We start from the raw sequence: 26,468 nt of genomic DNA, 5'->3' as shown, positions 1-26,468 counted from the left end.
CTTTTTAATAAATTGTCATATAATAAGACTGGCTACATGCGCGGTCTTTGGTGTGACATCTAAGGTGCAGTTCACCTGGGGTGCCTGGGCCTGTGGGACTGGGAGTAACCTGAATACTGTTGTGATTCTGAGTGTGAGAGACCATCTGTCTCTCAAAGGCAGGCTCACCTGGGTTGCGAGACAGATCTGAGAACCCAAAGGGACTGCATGGCTAGGCTGTTAGGATGCCGGGGGAGGTTACCCTGCATGTTTGGTTGGTGAAATCTAGGTGTAGAATTCTCAGCCAGTTTGGATTTGTGCCCTGGTTCCCAGCAGTCTGCCCTGAGGTTGGCGCGCACTCTCTCCAGACACTGCAGACAGCGCTATTGCACGGCCTTGGCTCCAGTTCCCTCCTTGCAGGAGAGAGGAGCTGAGCCTGCCCAGAGATGGAGTTTGGGGGAAAGATGCACGTGACCCAGGGACCCCTTGGTGCCAACTGACAGGCAGCACAGAAGGTTTTCCAGGAATCCCCTGGGTCTGATCTTTACATCAGTCATTTTAAACCTTTCCAGATGACTGTACCTCTTTCAGGAGTCTGATTTGTCACCTTACTTAAAAAGTGAAATTCCAGTTAAAAACTACTCTCTTACAAAATCAGACATAAAAAATACAGAAGCATTACAGACATTATTACTGAGAAAAGAAAAGGAGGACTTTTGGCACCTTAGAGACTAACCAATTTATTTGAGCATAAGCTTTCATAGGCTACAGCTCACTTCATCGGATGCATAAAAGTGGAAAATGCACTGAGGATGTTTTTATACACATAGATCATGAAAAAATGGGTGTTTATCACTTCAAAAGGTTTTCTCTCCCCCAACCCCACTCTCTTGCTGGTAATAGCTTATCTAAAGTGATCACTCTCCTTACATTGTGTATGATAATCAAGGTGGGCCATTTCCAGCACAAATCCAGGGTTTAACAAGAACGTCTGAGGAACAGAGGTGGGGGGTGGGAGCAGAGAAAACCTTTTGAAGTGATAAACCCCCATTTTTTCATGATCTGTGTGTATAAAAACATCCTCACTGCATTTTCCACTTTTATGCATCCTATGAAGTGAGCTGTAGCCCACAAAAGCTTATGCTCAAATAATATTTGGTTAGTCTCTAAAGTGCCACAAGTCCTCCTTTTCTTTTTGCGAATACAGGCTAACACGGCTGCTACTCTGAATCCTGTCTTTATTACTGAAAAATGGCTCACGTTCTCATTGTTACCATATAATAAAATAAATCAATGGAAATATAAATTTTGTACTTCCATTTCAGTGTATAGGGATAGAGCAGTGTAAACAAGTCACTATCTGAAATTTTAGTTTGTACTGACTTCGCTCGTGCTTTTTGTGTAGCCTGTTTTAAAACTAGGTAAATATCTGGATGAGTTGATGTCTCCCCGGGAAGACCTCTGCATATCGCCAGGAGTACATGTTCCCCTGGTTGAGAACCAGTGGTCTACGGAATAGTTCACCAAAGGGGGCATGTGAGGTCTGTATCAAGGGCCAGTAGCCCAATGGTCACCATAATCGGAGCAAGACCTCTGTACGGATACTATGTAAGGAGCTGTGTCTCTAGACGGACAATGGTGCTCTTAAGGTCTTGGAGTTAAGGCAGGTCACAGGAGGTGATGTGCCCCAGATGCTCCTTTCAGACAGGAGGCAACTGAGGTTACCTCCCTGTCTGGCCATCTGTGTATTGTGTGCCTGACATAGGATGTCTCTTTGCGCACTGAGCCAGGTGTAAAATTAGAGTGCAAAATCCACAAAAAAGGGAAATCTACAGGAAGAAACTAAGAGCAGGGGGCTGTGTGTGTGTCCATCTGTCGTGTTTAAGCATAAAGACAAAGGATCGGTCTGATCTCTCTCGGTGTGCAGAGACGTACTGAATCCTTGCCCTTGGAGACAAACTGACAGTATGCATGTCTCATGAAAGCAGGGTCTGAGCCTGCCTGGCTGTGAAGTGCTGCAAGGATTTCGGGTGAGCTGTACTTGGTTAGACAGGAGAATACCTTGTTAGTTCAGTCTTGGCTCTAGAACGTATGTTGTGACTTTGATATATGTAACCATTTGTTTCCAACACTTCCACTTGACTCTTGGCTTTGTTGAACTGAGGCGTGATTTCACTATGAGCCTATGGCAGCGCTGTGTGTTAAGTGGAGCAGTGATCTGAGCTGGAGCTGGTAAGCTGGGGCCGAGGATGTTACTGTTCCTTTGGAAACAGTGAAATGTGAATCCTGCCAGTGCCCAGGGGACCAGGGACTGGACGCTCCAGGCAGATGCTCAGAGGGCTTGAGGGCAGAGTGGGCCTATTGCTACCCTGCAGTGACGGCAGGCCCAGCAGCGAGTGCGTGTGGCCAGTGGAGTGGGGGAGCTGACCCCTGGCAGGCACAGACAAGGCTCCCTCAGGCAAAGGGCAGGTGGTGGCGAGGTGCCTCCCAGCCCTGGGTACCCTGGGAAGCATTGCAGGGTATTAACTTACTGCAGGTTTGGGGCAGTTAGAAATTACACCCCAAGGCCCCAGCCCAGTGAGAAGGACCAAGGAGAGGAACTGTGACTGCGTGGGGCACCTGAGTCCCAGCCCCGCCCAGAGTTCTGCTCTGCCTAAAGCCCCAGTCCCGCCCCGTGAGTAGGGCTTTACCAAATTCATGACCATGAAAATTGCATCACAGCCTGTGAAATCTGGTCTCCCCTGTGAAATCTGGCCAGGGGAGGAGGGGATATGTCCCAGTACTGCCCCTCTTACGTCTACCCCGCCTTCAGAGCTGGGCGGCCAGAGAGCAGCAGCTGCTGGTCTGGTGCCCAGCTCTGAAGGCAGCGCTGCTGCCAGCAACAGTGCAGAAGTGAGGATGGCATGGGGGGGAGGGGGGAGGGCCAACCTTATGGGTGGATGATGCAGGCAACTGCCCCGAGCGCGGTGGTCAGGAGGGAACCCCGCCACCCGCCAGCTCCAGGCCCTTTTAACCTCTGAGTGCTGGACTCTGGAACGGGGGAGGGGCAGGGCTGGCAGCGTCCTGGGCAGGGGCTCCTACCGTGTGCCAGGCTCTAGCTGCAAGTTCGGGCTGGGCTGGGGAGGAACCGGACCTCGTCCCCTGCATGGGCTGCTCCCAGGGCCAGATCAGAGCCATTGCCAGGAACCTCCCCCAGCAGCAGAAAGCTCCGTGGCTGCCGGCCGGGAGCCCAGCTCTGAAGGTAGCACCACTGCCAGGAGCAGTGCCGAAGTCAGGGTCGCAATACCGTGACACCCCTCCCCCAATAGCCCTGAGACCCCCCCATGACCCTCTTTGGGGATGGGATCCACACAGTTACAACAGGGTGACATTTCAGATTGAAATAGCTAAAACTGTGAAATTTAAAAGACTTTTAAAAATCTCATGACCATGAAATTTACCAAACTGGATGAGTGAATTTGGTAGGGCCGTACCCAGGAGACTAAACAGGGGGTACTTCACATTACAGATACACAAATGTGGATCCTCAGTAGCACTGTTTATATCAGGGCCGCTTCTTTCTGGCAGATCCATTTGAGCTCCGCGGCACACATCTCAGACAGAACCTCGCTGCCTTTTATCCACCCGCAGCTGTTCCCATCAGCAGAGCCTGAGAAGCTGCAGAGTGAGAGAGAGTCCGTGTCATTGTGAGTCCGTGTAACAAGGAAAGGCCCAGGGGTGAGTTTTTCCTCCCCCTCCCGCTAATGGGAAGCTGGGCTCTGGTGTTGTCCTTCATCTCTGACTTGCGGAGCGTCAGTCGAGAAGACGTCCCAGGCTGTGAGGTGAGTTAGGGAAGTGGCTCTCAACCTTTCCAGACCACTGCACCCCTTTCAGGAGTCTGATTTGTCTTGCGTACCCCAAGTTTCTCCTGACTTATAAATGACTTGCTTAGTGTATGTCTATACTACGGAATAAGGTCGAATTTATAGAAGTCGTTTTTTTAGAAATCGCTTTTATATATTCGAGTGTGTGTGTCCCCACAGAAAATGCTCTAAGTGCATTAAGTGCATTAACTCGGCGGAGCGCTTCCACAGTACCGAGGCTAGAGTCGACTTCCGGAGCGTTGCACTGTGGATAGCTATCCCACAGTTCCCGCAGTCTCCGCTGCCCATTGGAATTCTGGGTTGAGATCCCAATGCCTGATGGGGCTAAAACATTGTCACGGGTGGTTCTGGGTACATATCGTCAGGCCCCCCTTCCCTCTCTCCCTCCATGAAAGCAAGGGCAGACAATCGTTTCGCGCCTTTTTTCCTGAGTTACCTTTGCAAGCATGGAGCCCGCTCAGGTAGCCGTCACCGTATGTCTCCTGGGTGCTGGCAGACGTGGTACGGCATTGCTACACAGTAGCAGCAACCCATTGCCTTGTGGCAGCAGACAGTACAGTACGACTGGTAGCCGTCCTTGTCATGTCCGAGGTGCTCCTGGCCACGTCGGCTGGGAGCGCCTGGGCAGACATGGGCGCAGGGACTAAATTTGGAGTGACTTGACCAGGTCATTCTCTTTAGTCCTGCAGTCAGTCCTATTGAACTGTCTTATGGTGAGCAGGCAGGCGATACGGATTGCTCGCAGTCCTACTGCATCATCTTCTGCTGGGCAGGCAAGAGAAGAGGATGGCTAGCAGTCCTACTGCACCATCTTCTGCTGAGCAGCCATGAGATGTGGATGGCATGCAGTCCTTCTGCACCGTCTGCTGCCAGCCAAAGATGTAAAAGATAGATGGAGTGGATCAAAACAAGAAATAGACCAGATTTGTTTTGTACTCATTTGCCTCCTCCTCCGTCTAGGGGACTCATTTCTCTAGGTCACACTGCAGTCACTCACAGAGAAGGTGCAGCGAGGTAAATCTAGCCATGTATCAATCAGAGGCCAGGCTAACCTCCTTGTTCCAATAAGAACAATAACTTAGGTGCACCATTTCTTATTGGAACCCTCCATGAAGTCCTGCCTGAAATACTCCTTGATCTAAAGCCACCCCCTTTGTTGATTTTAGCTCCCTGAAGCCAACTCTGTAAGCCGTGTCGTCAGTCGCCCCTCCCTCCGTCAGAGCAACGGCAGACAATCGTTCCACGTCTTTTTTCTGTGCGGATGCCATACCAAGGCAAGCATGGAGGCCGCTCAGCTCACTTTGGCAATTAGGAGCACATTAAACACCACACGCATTATCCAGCAGTATATGCAGCACCAGAACCTGGCAAAGCGATACCGGGCGAGGAGGCGACGTCAGCACGGTCACGTGAGTGATCAGTACATGGACACAGATTTCTCTGAAAGCATGGGCCCTGCCAATGCATGCATCATGGTGCTAATGGGGCAGGTTCATGCTGTGGAACGCCGATTCTGGGCTCGGGAAACAAGCACAGACTGGTGGGACCGCATAGTGTTGCAGGTCTGGGACGATTCCCAGTGGCTGCAAAACTTTCACATGCGTAAGGGCACTTTCATGGAACTTTGTAACTTGCTTTCCCCTGCCCTGAGGAGTATGAATACCAAGATGAGAGCAGCCCTCACAGTTGAGAAGTGAGTGGCGATAGCCCTGTGGAAGCTTGCAACGCCAGACAGCTACCGGTCAGTTGGGAATCAATTTGGAGTGGGCAAATCTACTGTTGGGGCTGCTGTGATGCAAGTAGCCCACGCAATCAAAGATCTGCTGATATCAAGGGTAGTGACCCTGGGAAAAGTGCAGGTCATAGTGGATGGCTTTGCTGCAATGGGATTCCCTAACTGTGGTGGGGCCATAGACGGAACCCATATCCCTATCTTGGCACCGGAGCACCAAGCCGCCGAGTACATAAACCGCAAGGGGTACTTTTCAATAGTGCTGCAAGCTCTGGTGGATCACAAGGGACATTTCACCAACATCAACGTGGGATGGCCGGGAAAGGTACATGACGCTCGCATCTTCAGGAACTCTGGTCTGTTTCAAAAGCTGCAGGAAGGGACTTTATTCCCAGACCAGAAAATAACTGTTGGGGATGTTGAAATGCCTATATGTATCCTTGGGGACCCAGCCTACCCCTTAATGCCATGGCTCATGAAGCCATACACAGGCAGCCTGGACAGTAGTCAGGAGCTGTTCAACTACAGGCTGAGCAAGTGCAGAATGGTGGTAGAATGTGCATTTGGACGTTTAAAGGCACGCTGGCGCAGTTTACTGACTCGCTTAGACCTCAGCGAAACCAATATTCCCACTGTTATTACTGCTTGCTGTGTGCTCCACGATATCTGTGAGAGTAAGGGGGAGACGTTTATGGCGGGGTGGGAGGTTGAGGCAAATCGCCTGGCTTCTGGTTACACGCAGCCAGACACCAGGGTGGTTAGAAGAGCACAGGAGGGCGCGGTATGCATCAGAGAAGCTTTGAAAACCAGTTTCATGACTGGCCAGGCTACGGTGTGAAAGTTCTGTTTGTTTCTCCTTGATGAAACCCCCCGCCCCTTGGTTCACTCTACTTCCCTGTAAGCTAACCACCCTCCCCTCCTCCCTTCGATCACTGCTTGCAGAGGCAATAAAGTCATTGTTGCTTCACATTCATGCATTCTTTATTCATTCATCACACAAATAGGGGGATGACTACCAAGGTAGCCCGGGAGGGGTGGTGGAGGAGGGAAGGAAAATGCCACACAGCACTTTAAAAGTTTACAAATTTAAAATTTATTGAATGCCAGCCTTCTTTTTTCTGGGCAATCCTCTGTGGTGGAGTGGCTGGTTGGCTGGTGGCCCCCCTACCCACGTTCTTGGGTGTCTGGGTGTGGAGGCTATGGAACTTGGGGAGGAGGGCGGTTGGTTACACAGGGGCTGTAGTGGCAGTCTGTGCTCCAGCTGCCTTTGCTGCAGCTCATCCATACACTAGAGTATACTGGTTTGGTCCTCCAGCAGCCTCAGCATTGAATCCTGCCTCCTCTCATCACTCTGCCGCCACATTTGAGCTTCAGCCCTGTCTTCAGCCCGCCACTTACTCTCTTCAGCCTGCCACCTCTCCTCCCGGTCATTTTGTGCTTTCCTGCACTCTGACATTATTTGCTTCCATGCATTCGTCTGTGCTCTATCAGTGTGGGAGGACAGCATGAGCTCGGAGAACATTTCATCTCGAGTGTGTTTTTTTTTTCTTTCTAAGCTTCACTAGCCTCTGGGAAGGAGAAGATCCTGTGATCATTGAAACACATGCAGCTGGTGGAGAAAAAAAAAGGGACAGCGGTATTTAAAAAGACACATTTTATAAAACAGTGGCTACACTCTTTCAGAGTAAACCTTGCTGTTAACATTACATACATAGCACGTGTGCTTTCGTTACAAGGTCGCATTTTGCCTCCCCCCACCGCGTGGCTACCCTCTCAACCCTCCCCCCTCCCTGTGGCTAACAGCAGGGAACATTTCTGTTTAGCCACAGGCAAACAGCCCAGCAGGAATGGGCTGCTCTGAGTGTCCCCTGAAGAAAAGCACTCTATTTCAACCAGGTGACCATGAATGATATCTCACTCTCCTGAGGATAACACAGAGAAATAAAGAACGGATGTTGTCTGAACGCCAGCAAACATACACTGCAATGCTTTGTTGTACAGTGATTCCCGAGTACGTGTTACTGGCCTGGAGTGGTAAAGTGTCCTACCATGAAGGAAGCAATAAGGCTGCCCTCCCCAGAAACCTTTTGCAAAGGCTTTGGGAGTACATCCAGGAGAACCGTGAATGCCAGGGCAAAGTAATCCTTTCACATGCTTGCTTTTAAACCATGTATAGTATTTTAAAAGGTACACTCACTGGAGGTCCCTTCTCCGCCTGCTGGGTCCAGGAGGCAGCCTTGGGTGGGTTCGGGGGGTACTGGCTCCAGGTCCAAGGTGAGAAACAGTTCCTGGCTGTCGGAAAACCGGTTTCTCCGCTTGCTTGCTGTGAGCTATCTACAACCTCATCATCATCTTCTTCGTCCCCTAAACCTGCTTCCGTATTGACTCCATCTCCATTGAAGGAGTCAAACAACACGGCTGGGGTAGTGGTGGCTGAACCCCCTAAAGTGGCATGCAGCTCATCATAGAAGCGGCATGTTTGGGGCTCTGACCTGGAGCGGCCGTTCACCTCTCTGGTTTTCTGGTAGGCTTGCCTCAGCTCCTTCAGTTTCACGTGGCACTGCTTCGGGTCCTTGTTATGGCCTCCGTCCTTCATGCCCTGGGAGATTTTGACAAAGGTTTTGGCATTTCGAAAACTGGAACGGAGTTCTGATGGCACGGATTCCTCTCCCCAAACAGTGATCATATCCCGTACCTCCCGTTCGGTCCATGCTGGAGCTCTTTTGCGATTCTGGGACTCCATCATGGTCACTTGTGCTGATGAGCTCTGCATGGTCACCTGCAGCTTGCCACGCTGGCCAAACAGGAAATGAGATTCAAAAGTTCGCGGTTCTTTTTCTGTCTACCTGGCCAGTGCATCTGAGTTGAGAGTGCTGTCCAGAGCGGTCACAATGGAGCACTCTGGGATAGCTCCCGGAGGCCAATACTGTCGAATTGTGTCCACAGTACCCCAAATTCGAGCCGGCAAGGCCGATTTAAGTGCTAATCCACTTGTCAGGGTTGGAGTAAGGAAATCGATTTTAAGAGCACTTTAAGTTGAAATAAAGGGCTTCATCGTGTGGACGGGTGCAGGTTTACATCGATTTAATGCTGCTAAATTTGACCTGAAGTCCTAGTGTAGACCAGGGCTAAGACTTTTCAGTGTTGACCAGGCCTCGAACAGACGTTGGACATTTAACATGAGCAAGTTATACAATGGGAGCTTTTCCCAAAGATCTCAAAGAGTAAACGTCAAGCAGCACTCACCGCACTGGATCTAATGGGGAACCGTCCACCCAGGTCCATTTCCCCCCTGGGGGTGTCACTTGAAGGCCAATCCAGATGTAGTTTGCATCTTGTACAACATCTTGTATGAAATCCTGTGATGTGCAAAGCAGAGGGGGTGGGGATGAGTATCCTGTAACATGCTAGAATTCCCTTAGTGATCCCTGTCACGGAGTGTGGGGGAGTCCAGGCCCTGCACCCCTCTTCTTGGGATTCACTGAGACTCTCAGCCAGCCAGTAAAACAGAAGGTTTATTGGACAACAGGAACACAGTCCAAAACAGAGCTTGTGGGTACAACCAGGACCCCTCAGTCAAGTCCTTCTGGGGGAGCAGGGAGCTTAGACCCCAGCCCTGGGGTTCCCTGTGTTCCTCCACCCAGCCCCAAACTGAAAACTAAACCGTCCTAGCAGCTCTCTCCTGCAGCCTGTCTTCCCATTCCTGGGCAGAGGTGTTACCTCCCCCTCACACTCCTGGCTCAGGTTACAGGCTCTCAGATCTCCCATCCCCAGGGCACATTCCCAGGTCAACACTTCACCCCTCCCTGCTGCCTCACATCCTCACAATCCCATGAAGTGCCTGCTCTCTCCTTCAGTAGCTCCGCCCATAATGCCAGCAGGAGACCCCACCAGCCCCTGAGTTAGTTCACCCTCTCCCCTGGGTGGGCAGGGTCCCAGTGCAGGTAAACGTGGCTCTCTCTATGCAGACATGGTAACATCAGCACCAGTCCTTGGTGGCACAGGGTGAGCTGGCCCTTTAAGGGAGTCCTGGATTGAGCCTCACCTGTGACTAGGTGCCCCTGGATTTAGAGGCAAAGGTGATGGAAGCAGGTGACCAGGAGCCAGGCCTGGTGGGGCTACAAGGGCAGCCAGTCTGAGCAGGGAGAGATTTGATGGGGTAGGAGGTTTGTGTGAGTAGTTCTATGCAGAAGGGCCCTGCTGAGCTCTCAGACAGAGAGCCTGGGAGTGAAACGCCTACAGGAGCCAGCTGGGCAGTCTGGGGTGGGAAAGCTGTGGGGTTCTTGTTCTGAACTGTATGTTAATAAGCCAGACCCCTAGAAGGGGAGAAAACACCCCAGTGTGGAGTTTGATTTGCGGGGGCGGGGGGGGGGGGTAGAGTCAGGCTACACTGGGATTGTAACTAGTGACACACATCTTTCTCCAGCTGGAGTTGGATGAGCCTGTATTTTCTGTTACCATCTCCTCCTGGTTCTGGATCACGAGCATGCGAGAGCTCTTCCCCGAGCAGTCGTCACGGCTCCCAGTCCAGTCTTTACGCTCCTTAGACAGCCAGTAGCACTTGTCCCCATGCAGAAGCCAGTCCCGGGGGCAGAGTTTGCACCCGGATCCCTCTGGAGGGAGAGATGGGAACCGAGGTGTCATTAATTCTGAACCTTCAAACTACAGCTGGATGAAAACTCTTGTTCAAAGTTGTTTTTTAATGGAAAATGCCATTTTGAGCCAAATGAAAGGTTTTATTTTGATTGCCATTTTTCATTTTTTGATGGGGGAGCGGACTTTGAATGGAAATGCTGGTTTTGAGGGTGGGAGGGAGGATTTCATTCAGTTTTGGAGGGGAAATAAACATTTACTCTTAACAGTTCCCTCCATTTGAAAAGTGGCGGAGGACTTTCACTTTTCTACTTCCTTCAAAGGACATCAAACTGTCATTTCTTTTCACCTTTTTCATGACCTAGGCTTACACTGTATCAGCTCTAGTTCTAGACATTGCTGAAGTTTCCCCTACAGTTGTGTAAAAAGCAGGGCTGTCAATTAATCACCGTTAACTCACGTGATTAACTGAAAAAATTAACTGTGATTAAAAAAATTAATCGTGATTAATCACACTGTTAAACAATAGAATACCAATTGAAATTGATTAAATATTTTTGGATGTTTTTCTACATTTGCAAATATATTGATTGCTATTACAACACAGAACACAAAGGGCACAGTGCTCACTTTACATGATTATTTTTGATTACAAATATTTGCACTGTAAAAATGATAAAAGAAATAGTATTTTTCAATTCACCTCATACAAGTCCTGTAGTGCAATCTCTTTATCGTGAAAGTGTAACTTACAGATGTGGATTTTTTTCTTACATAACTGCACTCAAAAATGAAACAGTGTAAAACTTTAGAGCCTACAAGTCCACTCAGTCCTACTTCTTGTTAAGCCAATCGCTAAGAAAAACAAGTTTTGTTTACATTGACGGGAGATACTGCTGCCCCCTTCTTATTTACAATGTCATCTGAAAGTGAGAACAGGCATTCACATGGCACTTTTGTAGCTGGCATTGCAAGGTATTTATGTGGCAGATATGCTAAACATTCATCTGCCCCTTCATGCTTTGGCCACCATTCCAGAGGACATGCTTCCATGCTGATAATGCTCATTAAAAAAAATAAATGCGTTAATTACATTTGTGACTGAACTCCTTGGGGGAGAATTGTAGGTCTCCTGTTCTGTTTTACCCACATTCTGCCCTATATTTCATGCTATAGAAGTCTCGGATGATGATCCAACACATGTTCATTTTAAGAACACTTTCACAGCAGATTTGACAAAATGCAAAGGAGGTACCAGTGTGAGCTTTCTAAAGATAGATTCAGCACTCAACCCAAGGTTTAAGAATCTGAAGTACCTTCCAAAATGTGATCGGGACGAGGTGTGGAGCATGCTGTCAGATGTCTTCAAAGAGCAACACTCTGATACGGAAACTACAGAACCCAAACCACCAAAAAAGAAAATCAACCCTCTGCTGGTGGCACCTGACTCAGATGATGAAAATGAACATGCCTCGGTCCGCTCTGCCATGGATCGTTATTGAGCAGAACCCGTCATCAGCATGGACACATGGCCTCCGGAATGGTGGTTTAAGCATGGAGGGACATATGAATCTTTAGCACATCTGGCACATAAATATTTTGTGCAGTGCCATGCGAATGTCTGTTCCCACTTTCAGGTCATATTGTAAATAAGAAGTGGGCAACATTATCTCTTGCAAAATGTCACCAAACTTGTTTGTCTGAGCGATTGGCTGAAGTAGGACTGAGTGGACTTGTAGGCTTGAAAGTTTTACATTGTTTTATTTTTGAATGCAGTTATTTTTTGTACATAATGCTACATTTGTAAGTTCAACTTTCATGATAAAGAGATTGCACTCCAGTACTTGTATTAGGTGAATTGAAATATTCTCTTTCTTTTGTTTTTTACAGTGCAAATATTTATAACCAAAAATATGAAGTGAGCACCGTACACTTTGTATTCTGTTGTAATTGAAATCAATATATTTGAAAATGTAGAAACCATCCAAAAATATTTAAATAAATGATATTCTCTTATTGTTTAACAGTGCAATTAAGCGCGATTATTTTTTTTAATCGTTTGCCAGCCCTAGTAAAAAGCCTTCAGGCTCAATGTACTAGTGAGGGCTTTTCTCAGGGTCAGCACTCAAACAGCCGGGCACGCTGTAGGTCAGGAAAGCAAAGTGCTGGGAGGCCAGAGAGGAGAGAATTCACTCCAAGTCTTTACACGGAGTTGCTCTCTTACGAATGGTCTGCTCTAACTCAGTCACAAGTTCTGGGCTCGATGTAGGAATCACTGGCTGGGAGAAATCTCTGGCTTGGTGCATTCCAATGTAATTCCTTGAGGTATGACGGTGTGAGCTTATAAAAGCTGAACAGGGACAGACCCAGGCTGTTTCCCAATGGGAAACCTCAAGGGAAACTCAGTGTTGAAACAAATAAGACGGATGACACCCCCGATTAAGGCAGAACTGAACCCAGAGACTCAACCTGGCCGCTGGGGGCGCTGTACCTCTGCTGGTGTCAGGATTCAGCTGGGAGTTAAAAGCAAGGTCCCATTATGGTCGTTACAAATCCTATGGCTCTTCTTTAATGGGGGAGATCTGAGTCGGTTCAAATGACAGTTCGGGGGACTACAATTTGCCTCCCTCAAATGCCCTGTGAAATTCCAATAGGTGAGTGGATTCTGCTTCAACCATTCCCCTAAGACATCGTCTGCCCGTGTTGTGTGCTGCTGAACAGTTGTGGAGTTTCACTCCAGAGGTGGCTGCATGTCAGTAGTGGGGGGAAAGGATTCCCATAAGTACGGCGTGGTTGGTAAAGCACTTTGGGATCCAACCTCTAGAGCAGTTGTATTCTTTATTACACTATTGTCATGATTGTCTGTGCTCCAGCAATGGGAATTCCTCTTCCCACTAGAGGTCACTGCTGCTCCTCTGCACAAGCGGCTGAGAATTACTTATTGTGCTTCTTCTGCACACTCCCTGGGGAAAGGATTGTCTTTCTGTGATGTGTTTTTTATGGCATCTGGCACAATGGGGCCTCCATCCCTGAGGCAGGACTGCAGTGGAAAGAAATAGGGCAGAGCTGAGAGGTTCCTGTCCTGGATCGGGTTAGAGGTTGGTCTAGGGATGCTGCGCACAGATAGTAAGACAATCTCTGCCACAAAGAGCTCCCAGCCTGAACATCTGATGTGAAACGGGTGGAGAGAAAGAGGAGGACGGCAACAAGGAAAGAGAGAGACCAGCTGGGTAATTCCTGTTCCTAGACTAACTTCCACTGGTGGAAGATACAAACTCGGAGCTCCACAGAGCTCGTCTTCAGGGCTGGGGGAGGACATCAGAGGAAACCCGAAGAAGAGCTCTGTGGCGCTCCAGAGTTTGTACCTTTCACCACCAGAAGTTGGTCCAAGAAAAGCTATCAGCTCCCCGCCTTGTCTCTCTCACATTCTGGGACCAGCCCGGCCACAACACCCCTGCCCCCAAGAAGGGAGAGGAACCCAGCCATCGGGGTACAGACAAAGGCAGCCACAGCCTGGGTCTTGCACCCACCACCTGGGAGAGATGAAGTGAAAGAAGACAGGGGTGCTGGGGGTGTACAGCGCATCACAACGGTACCCAGAGCATTCAAGCAGATTTAAAGGTGTCTCTCCCCCCGCCCCCCCCCCCCAACTTAAACATCACCCTGGCGGTGGAACATTGTTCTCCCGCTGGAGTTACGAGCCGAGCGAGTCCCCCCGCCCCAGCCAAGCCAATGCAGGGTCAGACACCGTCTCCCCTTCACCCAGAGAGCTCCCCACCACACGGCCTGTTCGCGGCTCCTGCTCGCAGCCCCCGAGGGGCTGAGCTTCTCTCGCGAAAGCTCCTGCAAAGACCCCGGCTACCCTGTCCCCCAGGAGCCTGCCCCCCCAGCTGCCGTAAGACCCCCCCCAGCCACGAGCATGGGACCCCAGAGGTTGGAGGGACCGGGGCAGGAGGCCAAGCGATGCGCGCCGCGCTCTGGGCCAGGCTACTCGGGAAGGGAGAAGTGACGTCTGCACACGGGGTTGATTTTTCCCCCGAAGGGAGGATTTGCCAGAGAACAGGAGCCCTTTCTGAAAGGCAGGACGTCTCGCCGACTTGGGAGCAATTCTGTGTGTTTTACTCGGTTTTCTGCTACTGCTACTTAAAAGCTACTGTTCGTTTCCTGGACCCACCCCCCCCCAAGCTCTCCTTTACCCAACACCTCATTTTGTGGGAAACGAAAATATTCAAGCTCAATTTGTGGCCGAAGAATGGACACACAATTCAACAGCGGCTGCTGTACAAATCGTACGTCATTCACAGACATTGAGACGCCCTGCAGCCTGCCTGTGGGGGCTGTAACAATAATCACAGGGCTGCGATGACACTGGGATCTTCAGAATAACCCCCTGTCTCCACCCTAACCCCAGTCCCTCCATTGCAGAGCGGGGGGGGGGGTGTGGGAGTCAGGTTCCCAGGGCACTGCTCTGGAGGAAGATCACAGCTTACCTCCTCCAGGGACTCCATGGCTGCAGCAGCCTTTGCAAGGCAGGTCCCTGCTCCATCCCCCCTCTCTGTGCATTAGCTGAAGGGGGGAACCCCAACTCCCCCTTTCACACACATCAGTCTTCCCCCATGGCTCGTGCAAGGGAAAGCGCCCGAAAAAGCCAGCCGCGAGGAGAATGAAACTACACAGCACGGGGGAGATCATACACCTTATTAGCATATTGCTTCTGATTGGACAAGGGGCAGGAGCGCCGCAGGGGGAGGAGGGTCCACTTGCTCTGGCCCAGGGCCCCAGGAAACCCTCGTCCGCCTCTGCTCGTCTCGCTATTGGCCTAGTTTTACCAGGGGCTGCCTGAAAGCCCTGGTGACCTCAGTGCAAACCAACATTCCAGACAGTGACGTCTTCATCTTGCTCTATGGAGTGTACACCGACATGTACATTTCCAGCTGATTTCTTTTATAATTATATGGTAACAAGGAGAGAGTCAGCAATTTTTCCATAATAGTGGCTGTGTGACACTTTTGTATTTTTATGTCCGGCTTTGTAAGCGAATGGTTTTTAAGTGAGGTGTAACTTGGGGTCTGTAAATCAGACTCCTGAAAGGGGTACAGTAGTATGGAAAAGTTGAGAGTCACTGCAATCCTTGGGCGAGCAGGGGCAGAGACTGGTGGGACGGGGGGAGAAGGGGCAAAGAAGGGCCTCTCTGCCCCGGGCACAGACTGGGGGAGGGTTGGAACTGTGACAGAGTGGGAATTTTCTGTACTATTTTGTATGAATACTATGTGCCTCAGTTTCCCCTATGTGCTGCATGGTTAAGTAGGTGGTGGGAAAAGGTTGTTTATCCTTTGTAGAGACCCAGAGATACAGACGTGGCCGACGCCTAGATGCCTGGGCCCTGGGGCCCCATGCCCATGGAGACGCCCAGAAGACAATGGCCATTCCAATTGCCCAGACATTTGGCACCCAGCAACTAATGACCATGGATGGGCCACCCTCTGCAGGAAGCCAGTGGGATGGGACCAGCTGGAGAACAAAGGGCTGAGGAGGAAGGCCAGGGGACAAGGTTTGCCCAGGAACAAAAAGAAAGGGCTGAAGAGGAGCCACGTTGGGGGTTGTTCAGTGTGGGACCACTGGAATCGGGGATGCTCTCCTGAACTGGGACAACAAAGGGGTCAAAGGGCTCTTGGTTGACGCGGAGGGACCATGCCGGAACTCTCAGTTCTAACCAAGGACTCTCTATACTGTGTTCCAGACAGCTAATAAACCCTCCTGCTTTTACAACAGTGGCTGAGAGCCACATCAGTTTAAGGAAGTTGGGGGTACATTGCTCCCTTTGGGGATACAAGTCTCCCTGATGTAAGGCAACTGTCGTCCACTTCTTAAAACTCAGTGGGGGTGTTTGGGTTAGCTAGCTCCCAGTACCAAAAGGAAGAGGAAGGGTCAATGGGAAATCAGGACCCTGAGACTGCCAGTCCCCAGGAACAATGGGGAGAGGCCAATGCGCCAGGTCAGCCTGATTGACAGGGCGGGCAGGTTACTCAGGGAGTCAGGAGGCCAGGGGGGTCCCATCCTCTGTGTGAGCCAGAACTGCCTGGGTCAGAGAGAGAGGGGCCGAGCTAAGGAGAAAGCAGGGTCCAAACTGAGCTGGGGAACAGGGTCATGCCAGCCAGGGGGGCCAGAAAAGCAGCCCAGGGAGCACGTCAGTGCTGGGAACGGAGCCAAGAAGCAGCCAGCCACAAACCCAAGGGAACAAAGTTTCCCTGGAAAATTGTGGAATGTAACTATCACTTGCCATTCATTCTCAACTCTGCCACACGCCTCTCTCCAGAATGGGGCCTCGGAGAGACAGCCCCATAGACATCTGGGGGCAGGGAGAGACCCAGGGGTGCAGGGAAAATGGGGGTAGGATGGAGGGAGCTGGAGAAAAGTAGAGATACATGGGTGGGTTGTTATGTGTTGGGACAGGGACTGACCAACTCTCAGTACATGCTGGGGGGGGTGCTGGGGTGCCATTTCAGATGGGGGGGGCAACTTTAACAGGTACTACTTAGGCATCTGAAAAATCTAGGGTTTTTTTTTGCAGATAACTTGGAAATTAGCTGACAGGAGCACTGTATCTAATTCCTATGTAACTGTAACCCTTCTGCATGTCAGAGTTAGCAGCAACAAGGGCCAGGTTGAGTATCTAGGGGTTTCAATAACGCAATACAAAACCAGCTCGAGCCCCCACCCAGAGACCTGGGAGAATTACAAACCACCCCCGGGTGCCTCCAAGAGGCAATACTTCCCCTCTCGCAAGCATAGAGTCTGAATGTAGCAAAAGCCTTTTAATAAAGGAGGGAAACAATGCGGCATTATGCTGAGGAAACACCACCCACAGGATTCATAACACAACCCATGAGCAAAAGACCGACCCCCAAGTAAATCTGGCAGGGTCCTTTTCCCCTCAGGGTCTTGAGCCGGTGAGAAACGTGCAACCCACGCTGGGCTCGCTGGGGGAGCTCCGGGACACTGGGGGGCAGGGGCTGGAACCCCCCCTCCAGAGCCCCCCCCCCGCCGGAACCCCGACTCATGGGCTGGGCATCGCCGTTTGGCGACCGCTCCCCCTAAGGGGCCCCCTCCCCCTCTTCGAGCTGGGGGGGCGCCTCTGTCTCCCCTCTCCCCTCCCCTTCCCCCTCTCCGGGCTGGGGGGGGTCCCCCGTCCCTTCCCCCTCTCCAGGCTGGCGGGGCGGGGGGGCCCTCTGTCCCCCGCCTCTAATTCCCAGGTTTCTGATGCTTGAGTTTTGCTGATGCCCATTTTCTGGAAGGGAAGGAGCTGTCCCTGCCCGGCAAGCCGGACCTCTGCCTCCATGAAGTCTCTGCTGTTTAACTGATTTCAGATACCTGCCCCTGGTTGGAGCTGAATTCACACTGCTGCGGGGTGGCGGGCGGGGGACAGTCTCTCAGAGCCCCACAAGTCTTGTCCATCCCAGCAGCCTTTCAACCCTCTGGCTCTCTGTCTGTGCATGCTCAGTGTAGTCCAGGGGTCCTCAAACTGGGGGTCGTGAGGTTATTATGTGGGGGTCATGAGCTGTCAACCTTCACCCCCAAACCCTGCTTCATCCCCAGCCATTATAACAGTGTTAAATATATTAAAGTGGTTTTTAATTTATAACGGGGGGGTTGCATTCAAAGGCTTGCTGTGTGGAAGGGGTCACCAGGACAAAAGTTTGAGAACCACTGAAATGGTTCAATTATTTTTTTTTTTTTCGGAAAAATTGGGTGTTTGATTCAAGGCAACCTTTTGTGGAAAGTGTCGACTTAAATAAAAAACATTCACTATCTTCTTGGAAAAAAACAAAAAATTGTTCTGTTTTCAATCATTCTGGACTAATTTTTTCTGATTCTGGTAGAAGATTTTTTCGGGGTTGGCCATTTTTGTCCGAAGTTTTTCTTGTTCTAGCCCTCCTGGATGGGGAGAAAAGCTTGAAAAGGTGACCCCTAAAGGCTCCACCACCAGGAGATCAAGAACAGAACCCACAGTTGTTTTCAAAATCTCATCTTGTTTAAGCCAATCTCATGGTTTTGGGGGGCTCTGACTTGTGATTTTTGGTCACTGGGGGTTGGCCACATGGGCTAGAACCAGCTTGGCCAGGATCCAGATGTTAACCCCCGTGTAGAGGGCCCTGGCCGTGGCCCAAACCCAGCAGCTGTGGGGGACAGGAGAGAGATTTGATGTGTTCCCTGAGGTTCAAATTAGCAAGAGAAGCGGCCGGGGAGACACATTCTAAACTGGGGGATCAGTGACATTCAGGGTGAGGCAACATTGAAAATACTCCGCAGTGTTACAGTTACTTTGCTCTGACACTCTCAGCCCTGGTGGAGCAGAGCCCCCGGCCCTTCCCTGAACACACCCACAGATACCTCTGCTATGGGGGTCCAGAGCTAGGAGCGGGGGCAGGGGGACCCCTGGGCACCAACTCCTCACCGCACTCTCCTCTCCCTGTTCTCTCTCTCTCTTTCCAGATCCAGCCAGCCGGAGCGGGGTGGAAGCTCCTCCCGCCCTACAGGGACCCCTTGCTGCAGCTGTCGTGAGTAAGTGTTGGGGAGCGAACCCCTGTGCCAGGCCGGGATCTCGGTGTCTGGGGTGGGGGGTGGGGGATTTCCTGGGGGGTGTCTCTGTTCTGCGCTCTCACAGCCCCGCTTTCCTCTCTCTGTTAAATCTCCTGAGGTGGGATCCACCTTCCACCCCTCCTCTGACCTGCCTGTGCCCCTCTCCTCTCTCTGCCAGGCCCCTGCCTTCGCTTGGAGCTCTCGCCGGGGAGGGGCTGCTGCTGCTGACTCTGCTCTGAGCTCTGCCTGAGGCTGGGGGAGATGCACTCGGCTCCTGGAGGGGTCAGGAACCGAACGTAGAGAGAATCTTGCAGGGGTTCCTGTTTCAAACCAATCGCTGCACCCAGGGCCTGTTGCACTGGGAGAGCCATCGAGGGCCTGATTCTGGGAGCTGCCTCCTCTGAGAATCGGCCCAGAGACGCCTGGGAACTAGTTCATGGTTTGAGATTGTCTAGCTCGGCATTTGTCCAACTGGGAGTCCTGACCCAAAAGGGGGTTGCAAGGCTTTGGAGGGGGGAGGGGGGGTCAAGAGATCACAAAAAATATTCTCAGGGGAGGGGGGCAGGAGGGGAAGAGGGCTACAACAGCTGCCCCTCTCCAGCTGCCCAGCTCTGAGGGCAGTGCCCCGCCCGTAGCAGCCCAGAAGTAAGGGTGGCAATACCATGCGTATGTTTCTATGAGTCCGTACAGTAACTTGCTATGACTGTTTGGGGGTCGGGGGTTGTCATAGCCTGAAATACTTTCAAAGTGGGGCCAGCAAAACCAAAAGTTTGAGAAGCCCGGGTCTAGCTTATTCTGATACCTGTTGCTCCCAGCCTTCCCCCAGCTGGTTTTATAGAACTGGTGAGGCTCTTCCTCCCCATCTAGTGTCCGATGATAGTAAAGCAAGAGGGAAAAAAGTGATCCAGGCAACTACAGACCCATTCATCTAAGCAAAAAGAAAAGGAGGACGTGTGGCACCTTAGAGACTAACCAATTTAGTTGAGCATAAGCTTTCGTGAGCTACAGCTCACATCATTGGGTGCATTCAGTGGAAAATACAGTGAGGAGATTTATATACACACAGAACGTGAAAAAATGGGTGTTATCATACACACTCACTTCAAATGAGCTATTACCAGCAGGAGAGTGGAACGGGGGAAAGAAAACCATTTGTAGTGATAATCAAGGTGGGCCATTTCACTCTCACAAATCTTGGGAGACAGGCCAGTCCTTGACTAAAGACAGCCCCCCAACCTGAAGCAAATACTCACCAGCAACCACACACCACACAACAGAACCACTAACCCAGGAAACTATCCTTGCAACAAAGCCCGTTGCCAACTGTGTCCACATAACTATTCAGGGAACAACATCATAGGACCTAATCACATCACCCACACTATCAGAGGCTCGTTCACCTGCACATCTACCAATGTGATCTATGCCATCATGTGCCAGCAATGCCCCCTGCCATGTACATTGGCCAAACCGGACAGTCTCTACGTAAAAGAATAAACGGACACAAATCAGATGTCAAGAATTATAACGTTCATAAACCAGTCGGAGAACACTTCAATCTCTCTGGTCACTCGATCTCTGACCTAAAAGTTGCTATATTACAAGAAAAAGACTTCAAAAACAGACTCCAATGAGAGACTGCTGAATTGGAGTTAATTTGCAAACTGGATACAATTAATTTAGGCTTGAATAAAGACAGGGAATGGATGAGTCATTAGACAAAGTAAAACTATTTCCCCATGTTTATTCCCCCATCCCCCACTGTTCCTCAGACGTTCTTATTAACTGCTGGAAATGGCCCACCTTGATTATCACTACAAAAGGTTTTCTTCCCCCCCGCCCCCTTGCTGGTAATAGCTCATCTGAAGTGAGTGTGTATGAGAACACCCATTTTTTCACGTTCTGTGTGTATATAAATCTCCTCACTGTATTTTCCACTGAATGCATCCGATGAAGTGAAGTGAAGCGCATCCAACTATACTCTTAGCCCAGCAAAAAGAATCTGTCTTATCTCTGGGCCTCTCCTTCTGCCCCTGCACTTATTCCCTTCACCTGGGGACAGGTTCAGTTGAGCTACTAACCCTTTCATGGCCATCTCACCCTGGGACAGCCTGAAACTGGAAACCTGTGCTCGAACAGGAACTGTTTGCTAGGAAAGGAGCTGAAGACACAATGGAAGAGGAAATCCTTTGGACTGGATTGAAATTATTCCAAAGGAAAGTGAATGAGAGAAAATGTCCAGCGTTACCCTCCTAGTGAAAGAAAAGAATTAAGGTCAGAAAGGACCATTCTGTCCATCTTCTGTGTAACACAGGCCCTAGAACGGCACCGAGCACTTCATCCAGAAAACCTACGACATGGGACTGAGCCAGAGCACGTCTTCTGGAAAGACATCTCCGTGCATTAGAGCCAGCTGGTCAGAAACAATCTTTCTTCTGCAGTGACGTGAAGTTAAAGGACATGGAGACGAAGGAAACCTCGACTCGGGTTGTTGCTGGAGCTGAAGCAGAGAGGCCAGGACAAACACGGCTAGGGCCCAGGACTATCAGCAGATCTGCCGTTTTCTATTCCTGGCTTTTTGACCATAAGCGAATCTCTTTGCTTCTCTGTGCCTCAGTTTCCACGACTATAAAATAAAGCTAATCAAGGTTCTGTTTTTTTCTCTCCTCTTTTTCAAGGCGGGACACTTAGATACATTTGGGGCCTGTCTACGCTACCAGTCTAGAATGTATTTGTAAGCTGATGACCCCCACATGTTGTTCAGAAGCTATGGATGACACAAGCTCCTAAGGTTGTTTTGTGCTTAGCCCCTATGGCACAGCTGGGCTGGGCGGCCTTTTCTCGCTGTGCTGTGTGGAGCAGGTTCTGGGCACTAGGGATATGAAGAGGCTGTCGGGGACTAATTCTTGAAAATAAATATCAATGAACTGCAACCCAAATAAAAAATCACTGCTGCTAACATTGGTGGGTGATAAAATAGTAGCAGAGTGGTAATTAATTATGAGGACAGGGCAGTGACACAGAGCAATCGGATCCCTTGAGAAGCTGGACCCATTCAAAGAAAACAAGTTTGAAAAGAACCAAAGGAAGGGTCCTATAGCTAGCAACAAAGCTCAAACATCCAATGTAGCTGGACGGGGCAGGACATCAGCACTGCAGGGGAGGGGTGGGTGTGGCAGTGACATCACAAGGGCCTTTGGCAGGACCTCAGCCTATTGGACAAAGGTGGTGGGGAGGCGATGACCTCACAGAGAGATCTTGACATCAGCCAGGCAGGACAGGGGTGCAGGACAGGGGCAACCTCGGAGATCCCTGTGGCTTTGCTTCAGCACGTCTCCTTCTCGAGGTCTCTCCTGGAGGACTGAGAGAGCATTCACTTGCACGTACGTGAGCGCAAGGAGGACCCTCTTTGGAGTTTTCTCCTTTTCTTTTAGTGGTTTTGCTTGAAAACAGACGTCCCTGTATAGAAGGTAAGAGCCTCAGAGAGGTTTGGAACCTGTTCAGTCTGATCCATCAGGTGCCGGCTGACTTTTAGGAAAGGAAAACATTAGATTGTGGGGGCAGTAATTTATCTCCGACCTAGGACTTTGTCCCTTAGAATTACTGGGGACATTGGGGTTTCTCCTTTTTGTTTTCCCTTTTCCTCTGTCCCTCCTACCTTTCTCTTCTTGCTTCCTTTGCCCTTTTCCTCTGCTCTCCTGCCACCACCAGGAGCTCTGTGTGTGGAGCAGGAGCCGGGGCGTGGGGGGGGTGGGAGGCCCTCACAGAGAGGTGAGACTGGACTAGTGCTCCGAGAGTGATCCCCTCGGTGGTGACCAGGGCCATTCTTTGGGCTATTTGATGAGAGCTCTTCGCCTCCCACCCCTCAAAGTCCCAACCTTGATTGGCTGAGGAGGGGGCTATTGACAGGAAGGAAACTCTGGTCTTTGTTGTTCTCTTTTATGACCAAGCAAATAAGTCACAACCAGTTATATGTGTGACCAATGTTGACGCTCCTCTCCATTCATTGTCTCGGAGCAGTTCATGATCCTCTCGAACATTCCAATTCTTCTGAAATAATTGCTGAATAATTACTAGGAACAATTGTTGGTCTGTAGCTCATTTGAGAGCAACTCTGCTACTGACTGGCTGCATCAGCTAAGACAAGTCACTGCTCCTTTCTCAGCCTTCGTTTCTCCTTCTGTCAAGTACAAATAACAATTCTCTCCCACCTACCTCGCCATGGGTGGATGCTGGGGATCCACTGAAGAGTGTCACTCGAAGCAGTGCAGACTAGGGGGTGTCCTATCACGCTGAGCCATAGCAGATTATGACCTAATATTCAATCTCATTTGTATTTTATTGCTTTGAAATTGTGAAGAGCAGCAACTACTTAGCTCAGACTGAAGCATCTCATCTAATTTTCTAGAGCATAGTGTCTCCCCTTTGTGTACGATGAGACAGTTTAATGCACTATGATAAACAGGAGATGCTCTTCTTTGCAAACAACTATTTTTGCAAAGAATTTTCCTCCTACTTGTTACGATTTCAAGAAAGAAAGTGGTTTCGTCTGAATGGATTTTCTGACAGAAAACGGTTTCCATGCAAATGTTCACACCTTATTTCCTGGGCTTTATCCCTGCCTCCGGGGGGGAGTTATTGTCTGTTAGAACAGGAGTCAGGACTGTTGTCTTCTCTTACTGGCTCCGTCACCGCTTTGCTGTGTGACACCTTGGGTAGGTCCAACGGGAACAGGGTCAATTCTCTAACTCCAGGCAGCAGTGAGCCTGGGTGAGATAAGGTATGTTAAGGCCATCTGCGAAGGAGAAAGGGATGTTTCCAGATGCTGAATGTCAAGAACTCTAAACTTTGCTAAAATGGCTAGTCTCGAGAAACAAGAACTAGTTGGGGCCAAACTTTAACCATTGTCTTTTTTAAAGCCCATTCAGGGATGTGAGGTCCAGAGAGCCATAGAGAGGGGGAGCAACTTGCCCAAAGTCCCACAGATCAATAGGCAGCAATGGAAGCAGGAGTGACCCTCCCTCTCAAAGGCAGGGGGACCAGCCATTAGGGCCTGGTTGCAATTGCCAGATGTGGGAGGGAGTGTGCGGCAGTGGTTAGTGAAGGGGTCCATCCATGGCTCTGAGACTCAGTGTGACCCTGAGCTGGTCGCTGAGGCCCGTTTGCCGTCAGTCGTGTTGGGGTCCGATTGCTACAGCCCAGCGGGGTTGGGAGGCTCCAGGAAGGTGTGTAAAGAGCTGGGATGTCAGGATCCTGGAGGTGCTGACATCTCCGCCCTAGGGCAGTGTTCTGCACCCCCCTGCTGCTGGCTGAGTTTCTCCGTCCCTTGGCAATAAGACAGATGCTTGTTTTCACAGCCAGTCGATCGCCCTCGTGTCATCACCCTGCCTGCTGGCTGGGCAGGGTAACTCCTGAGGTCACCACCCTCTCCAGCCTGCCTTGGGCTTGGAGAGTGAGGAGGAGGGCGAGGGACGTCTGCTCACCCTGAACATCCGCCATCCATCATACCATCACTGAGAGCAAGTGAGTGGCATTCGAGTTCCTCGGTGGCTTCCCCTGTCTGTCTGGGGAGAGGAGAAAAAGGGGGAGAGACTATCTCCAAAGGGGGATTTCATTTGCAAACAGCTCCCAAGAGCCCCTCACTCTTAGATCAGGCAGGGGGTTCTCTAGAGCCGTCTCCAGTATGTTTGGAAAGGTTCCAGCAATGGGGCTCCCAGCCCTTCCCTGTTGGACACTGTTCCCCATGCTGGGAGTCTCTGAGCTGGGCCAGACCCTGTGAGGTGCTGAGCCTGGAAATCAATGGAGAACAAGGAGGGCCCTGGTCTTCCTGTGCTTAGGGTCTTTGTGACTTTGACGTGGGGAATGGTTTCCCAGGAGAAGTCCGGACGCCTGAGTTCTGTTCCTTCTCTAGCCTGGGCGGGAGAGTGGCCTGGGACGACAGGAGGGGGTTGCATGTCCAGAGTAACCGATGGTCTTTGGGACTGACCCCATTGCTGGAAAAGGATGAGACTTCCTGGCTATGTGAGCAGCTGGGATTACGAGGGGGAATGTTGGGAGCAGTTCATGCAATGAACTCCTGCCCGTGTGTGTAGATGGCACTCCCTGCACTCCTGTAGGGGCAGAGGGTGCGGCTGTGGTTGGAGCAGGGAGGAGGAGGGACGGAAAAGGCCCAGGAGTGAAAGGCTGCCTTGAGCCCAGACTCACACCTGCTTCCCACTCGGTTCCAGGATGGCCAGGCTCCTGCGGATGTTGCGGAGGAAGGCTCTGCAGGTGGCCCCAGAGTCTGAGGGAAGCAGCTGCCGTCTTCCCAAGGGGCAGAGCAAGCCCTGCGTCCCCGCTGGCGGGGAAGCAGCTCCCGTCCAGGCCAGACGGCGGAAGTGCCCGGCCTTCTGGAAAAGGACCCCGGCTCCCGGCGCAGGCGCCGAGCTGGGAGAGGCCCCGACCAGGCCCCAGTGGAGCTGGCCCAGGCTGCGGTTTGGCAGACAGGACCCAGCCCAGGAGGGGCGCCGGGCAGGGTGGCTCTGGGGCTTGTTGTGTGGGCAGCAGCGGCCCCAGGAGCCCAGCCCTCCTTCCCATCAGGAGTCATCGCCCTGCCCGGTCTCTGAGGCCCTTCCAGCCCCCGCCGGCCAGGAGGGGGAAGGTCCCTGTCCCAGCACCGGCAGCTCAGCCTGGGACCGCGGCAGCACCTGGGCCTCTGGCAGCAGCCAGGCCGACGGGCGCCACTGCTTTGTTCCAGGTGAGGAGCCAGGCTGGGCTCTGGGAGGGCTGAGGACGGGATGTGAACACCCTGGGCCCAGACGCTCTCCCAGGGATACGGGGGGGGGTCCCCAGCCCAGGAGTCTGACCTGAGCCCCGCGAACCCCACGGACAGCAGCAGCCGTCACACAGCTGCCCCTTCCGCACGGGGACCTGGGGGTGGGGGCGTGAAGAGCTGCTGCCAGTTGGTCCTTGCTGCTCCGGGCGGGGGGAACAGGCACCTCCCCTGGAGTCCTGGGCAGGGGAGGGGGGCTCTGCTCTGGGCTTCGGCAGCTGATGCGGGCTGAAGGCATCCCTGAGAGGGAGGTTTGGGGCCCGATCTGCCCTGGGTGCCTGAAGCGGGAAGGAGGGTCTTGAATCCTGCTCTGCCCACCACGCCCCTGTCCTTCCCTCCCTGGTGCAGGGACCCCCCTGGATTCGGAGCAGGAGGAAGGGGTGGACATGGCCAAAGATGAAGCTGCTCTCAAGGTCATCCGAGAGCAGCTCCAGTGCAGAGATAAGGTACAAATGTTCCCCACCTGGGCTGGAACCAAGATTGCCCTGTCCCTTCCCAGCATCCCCACCCCCTGCCAAGGGTCTTGTCCCTCCTGATCCACCACCCCTAATGGGACCCTTTTACATTCATGATGTGGGACCCCCAAGATGGGGGTGTTTGTCCCCCAACAGCCGAGGTCATCTCCCCCCACAGGCACTGTCCCAGTTCCTGATCCTGCTTGCGTGGGAGTGGTGGGGGATTTGGACAATAGGCGGGTCCCCACAATCCCCCATTGAGGCCTGAGCCATGGAGCTGGTGTGGGTGGGGAAGGAAAGTCCCTCGCTAACAGGTTCTCTCTCGCTATACGCCACTCCTGGTGGGTCCAGGATGAGGGGCAGCAGCTCCTGTTCCTTCAGGCCATCTACCCCGCATGTCTGGCTGCACGGGAGAGAGGGGAGGACACGCTGGAGCCGCGCTGCTGCAAGGCGGC

General features: G+C 51.5%; 1 protein-coding gene and 1 long non-coding RNA gene across 2 annotated transcripts; one reads left to right on the top strand and one right to left on the bottom strand.

Moving 5' to 3' along the window:
- Nucleotides 1-3,347: 3,347 nt before the first annotated feature.
- On the bottom strand, nucleotides 3,348-14,836 carry LOC140904858 (killer cell lectin-like receptor subfamily F member 1). Its single transcript, XM_073327169.1, has 4 exons — nucleotides 14,658-14,836; nucleotides 10,033-10,187; nucleotides 8,821-8,933; nucleotides 3,348-3,636 (listed from the first exon to the last, which is right to left on the bottom strand). The coding sequence occupies exons 1-4, from the start codon at nucleotides 14,728-14,730 to the stop codon at nucleotides 3,519-3,521; spliced, it is 459 nt and encodes a 152-aa protein (XP_073183270.1). The 5' UTR covers nucleotides 14,731-14,836; the 3' UTR covers nucleotides 3,348-3,518.
- A 3,822-nt stretch (nucleotides 14,837-18,658) lies between these two features.
- LOC140904854 (uncharacterized) lies at nucleotides 18,659-25,046 on the top strand. The gene is made up of 3 exons (XR_012156660.1): nucleotides 18,659-18,729; nucleotides 24,105-24,270; nucleotides 24,975-25,046. It is a non-coding gene; the product is annotated as an uncharacterized lncRNA (long non-coding RNA).
- The last annotated feature ends 1,422 nt before the right edge of the window (nucleotides 25,047-26,468 follow it).

Source organism: Lepidochelys kempii, unplaced genomic scaffold (assembly GCF_965140265.1).
Source record: "Lepidochelys kempii isolate rLepKem1 unplaced genomic scaffold, rLepKem1.hap2 scaffold_95, whole genome shotgun sequence".
In the NCBI taxonomy this organism is placed as follows: domain Eukaryota; kingdom Metazoa; phylum Chordata; order Testudines; family Cheloniidae; genus Lepidochelys; species Lepidochelys kempii.
This window is presented reverse-complemented; position numbering and strand designations above follow the sequence as displayed.

Bases quoted from the DNA above. Each gene is read 5' to 3' on its own strand.
- LOC140904858 (XM_073327169.1), bottom strand. From the start codon at position 14,730: ATGCACAGAGAGGGGGGATGGAGCAGGGACCTGCCTTGCAAAGGCTGC. The intron at 10,188-14,657 runs GTAAGCTGTGAT...CTCTCCCTCCAG, and splicing joins CCATGGAGTCCCTGGAGGAG to AGGGATCCGGGTGCAAACTC. The intron at 3,637-8,820 runs GTGAGTGCTGCT...CTCACTCTGCAG, and splicing joins TCCCCATTAGATCCAGTGCG to CTTCTCAGGCTCTGCTGATG.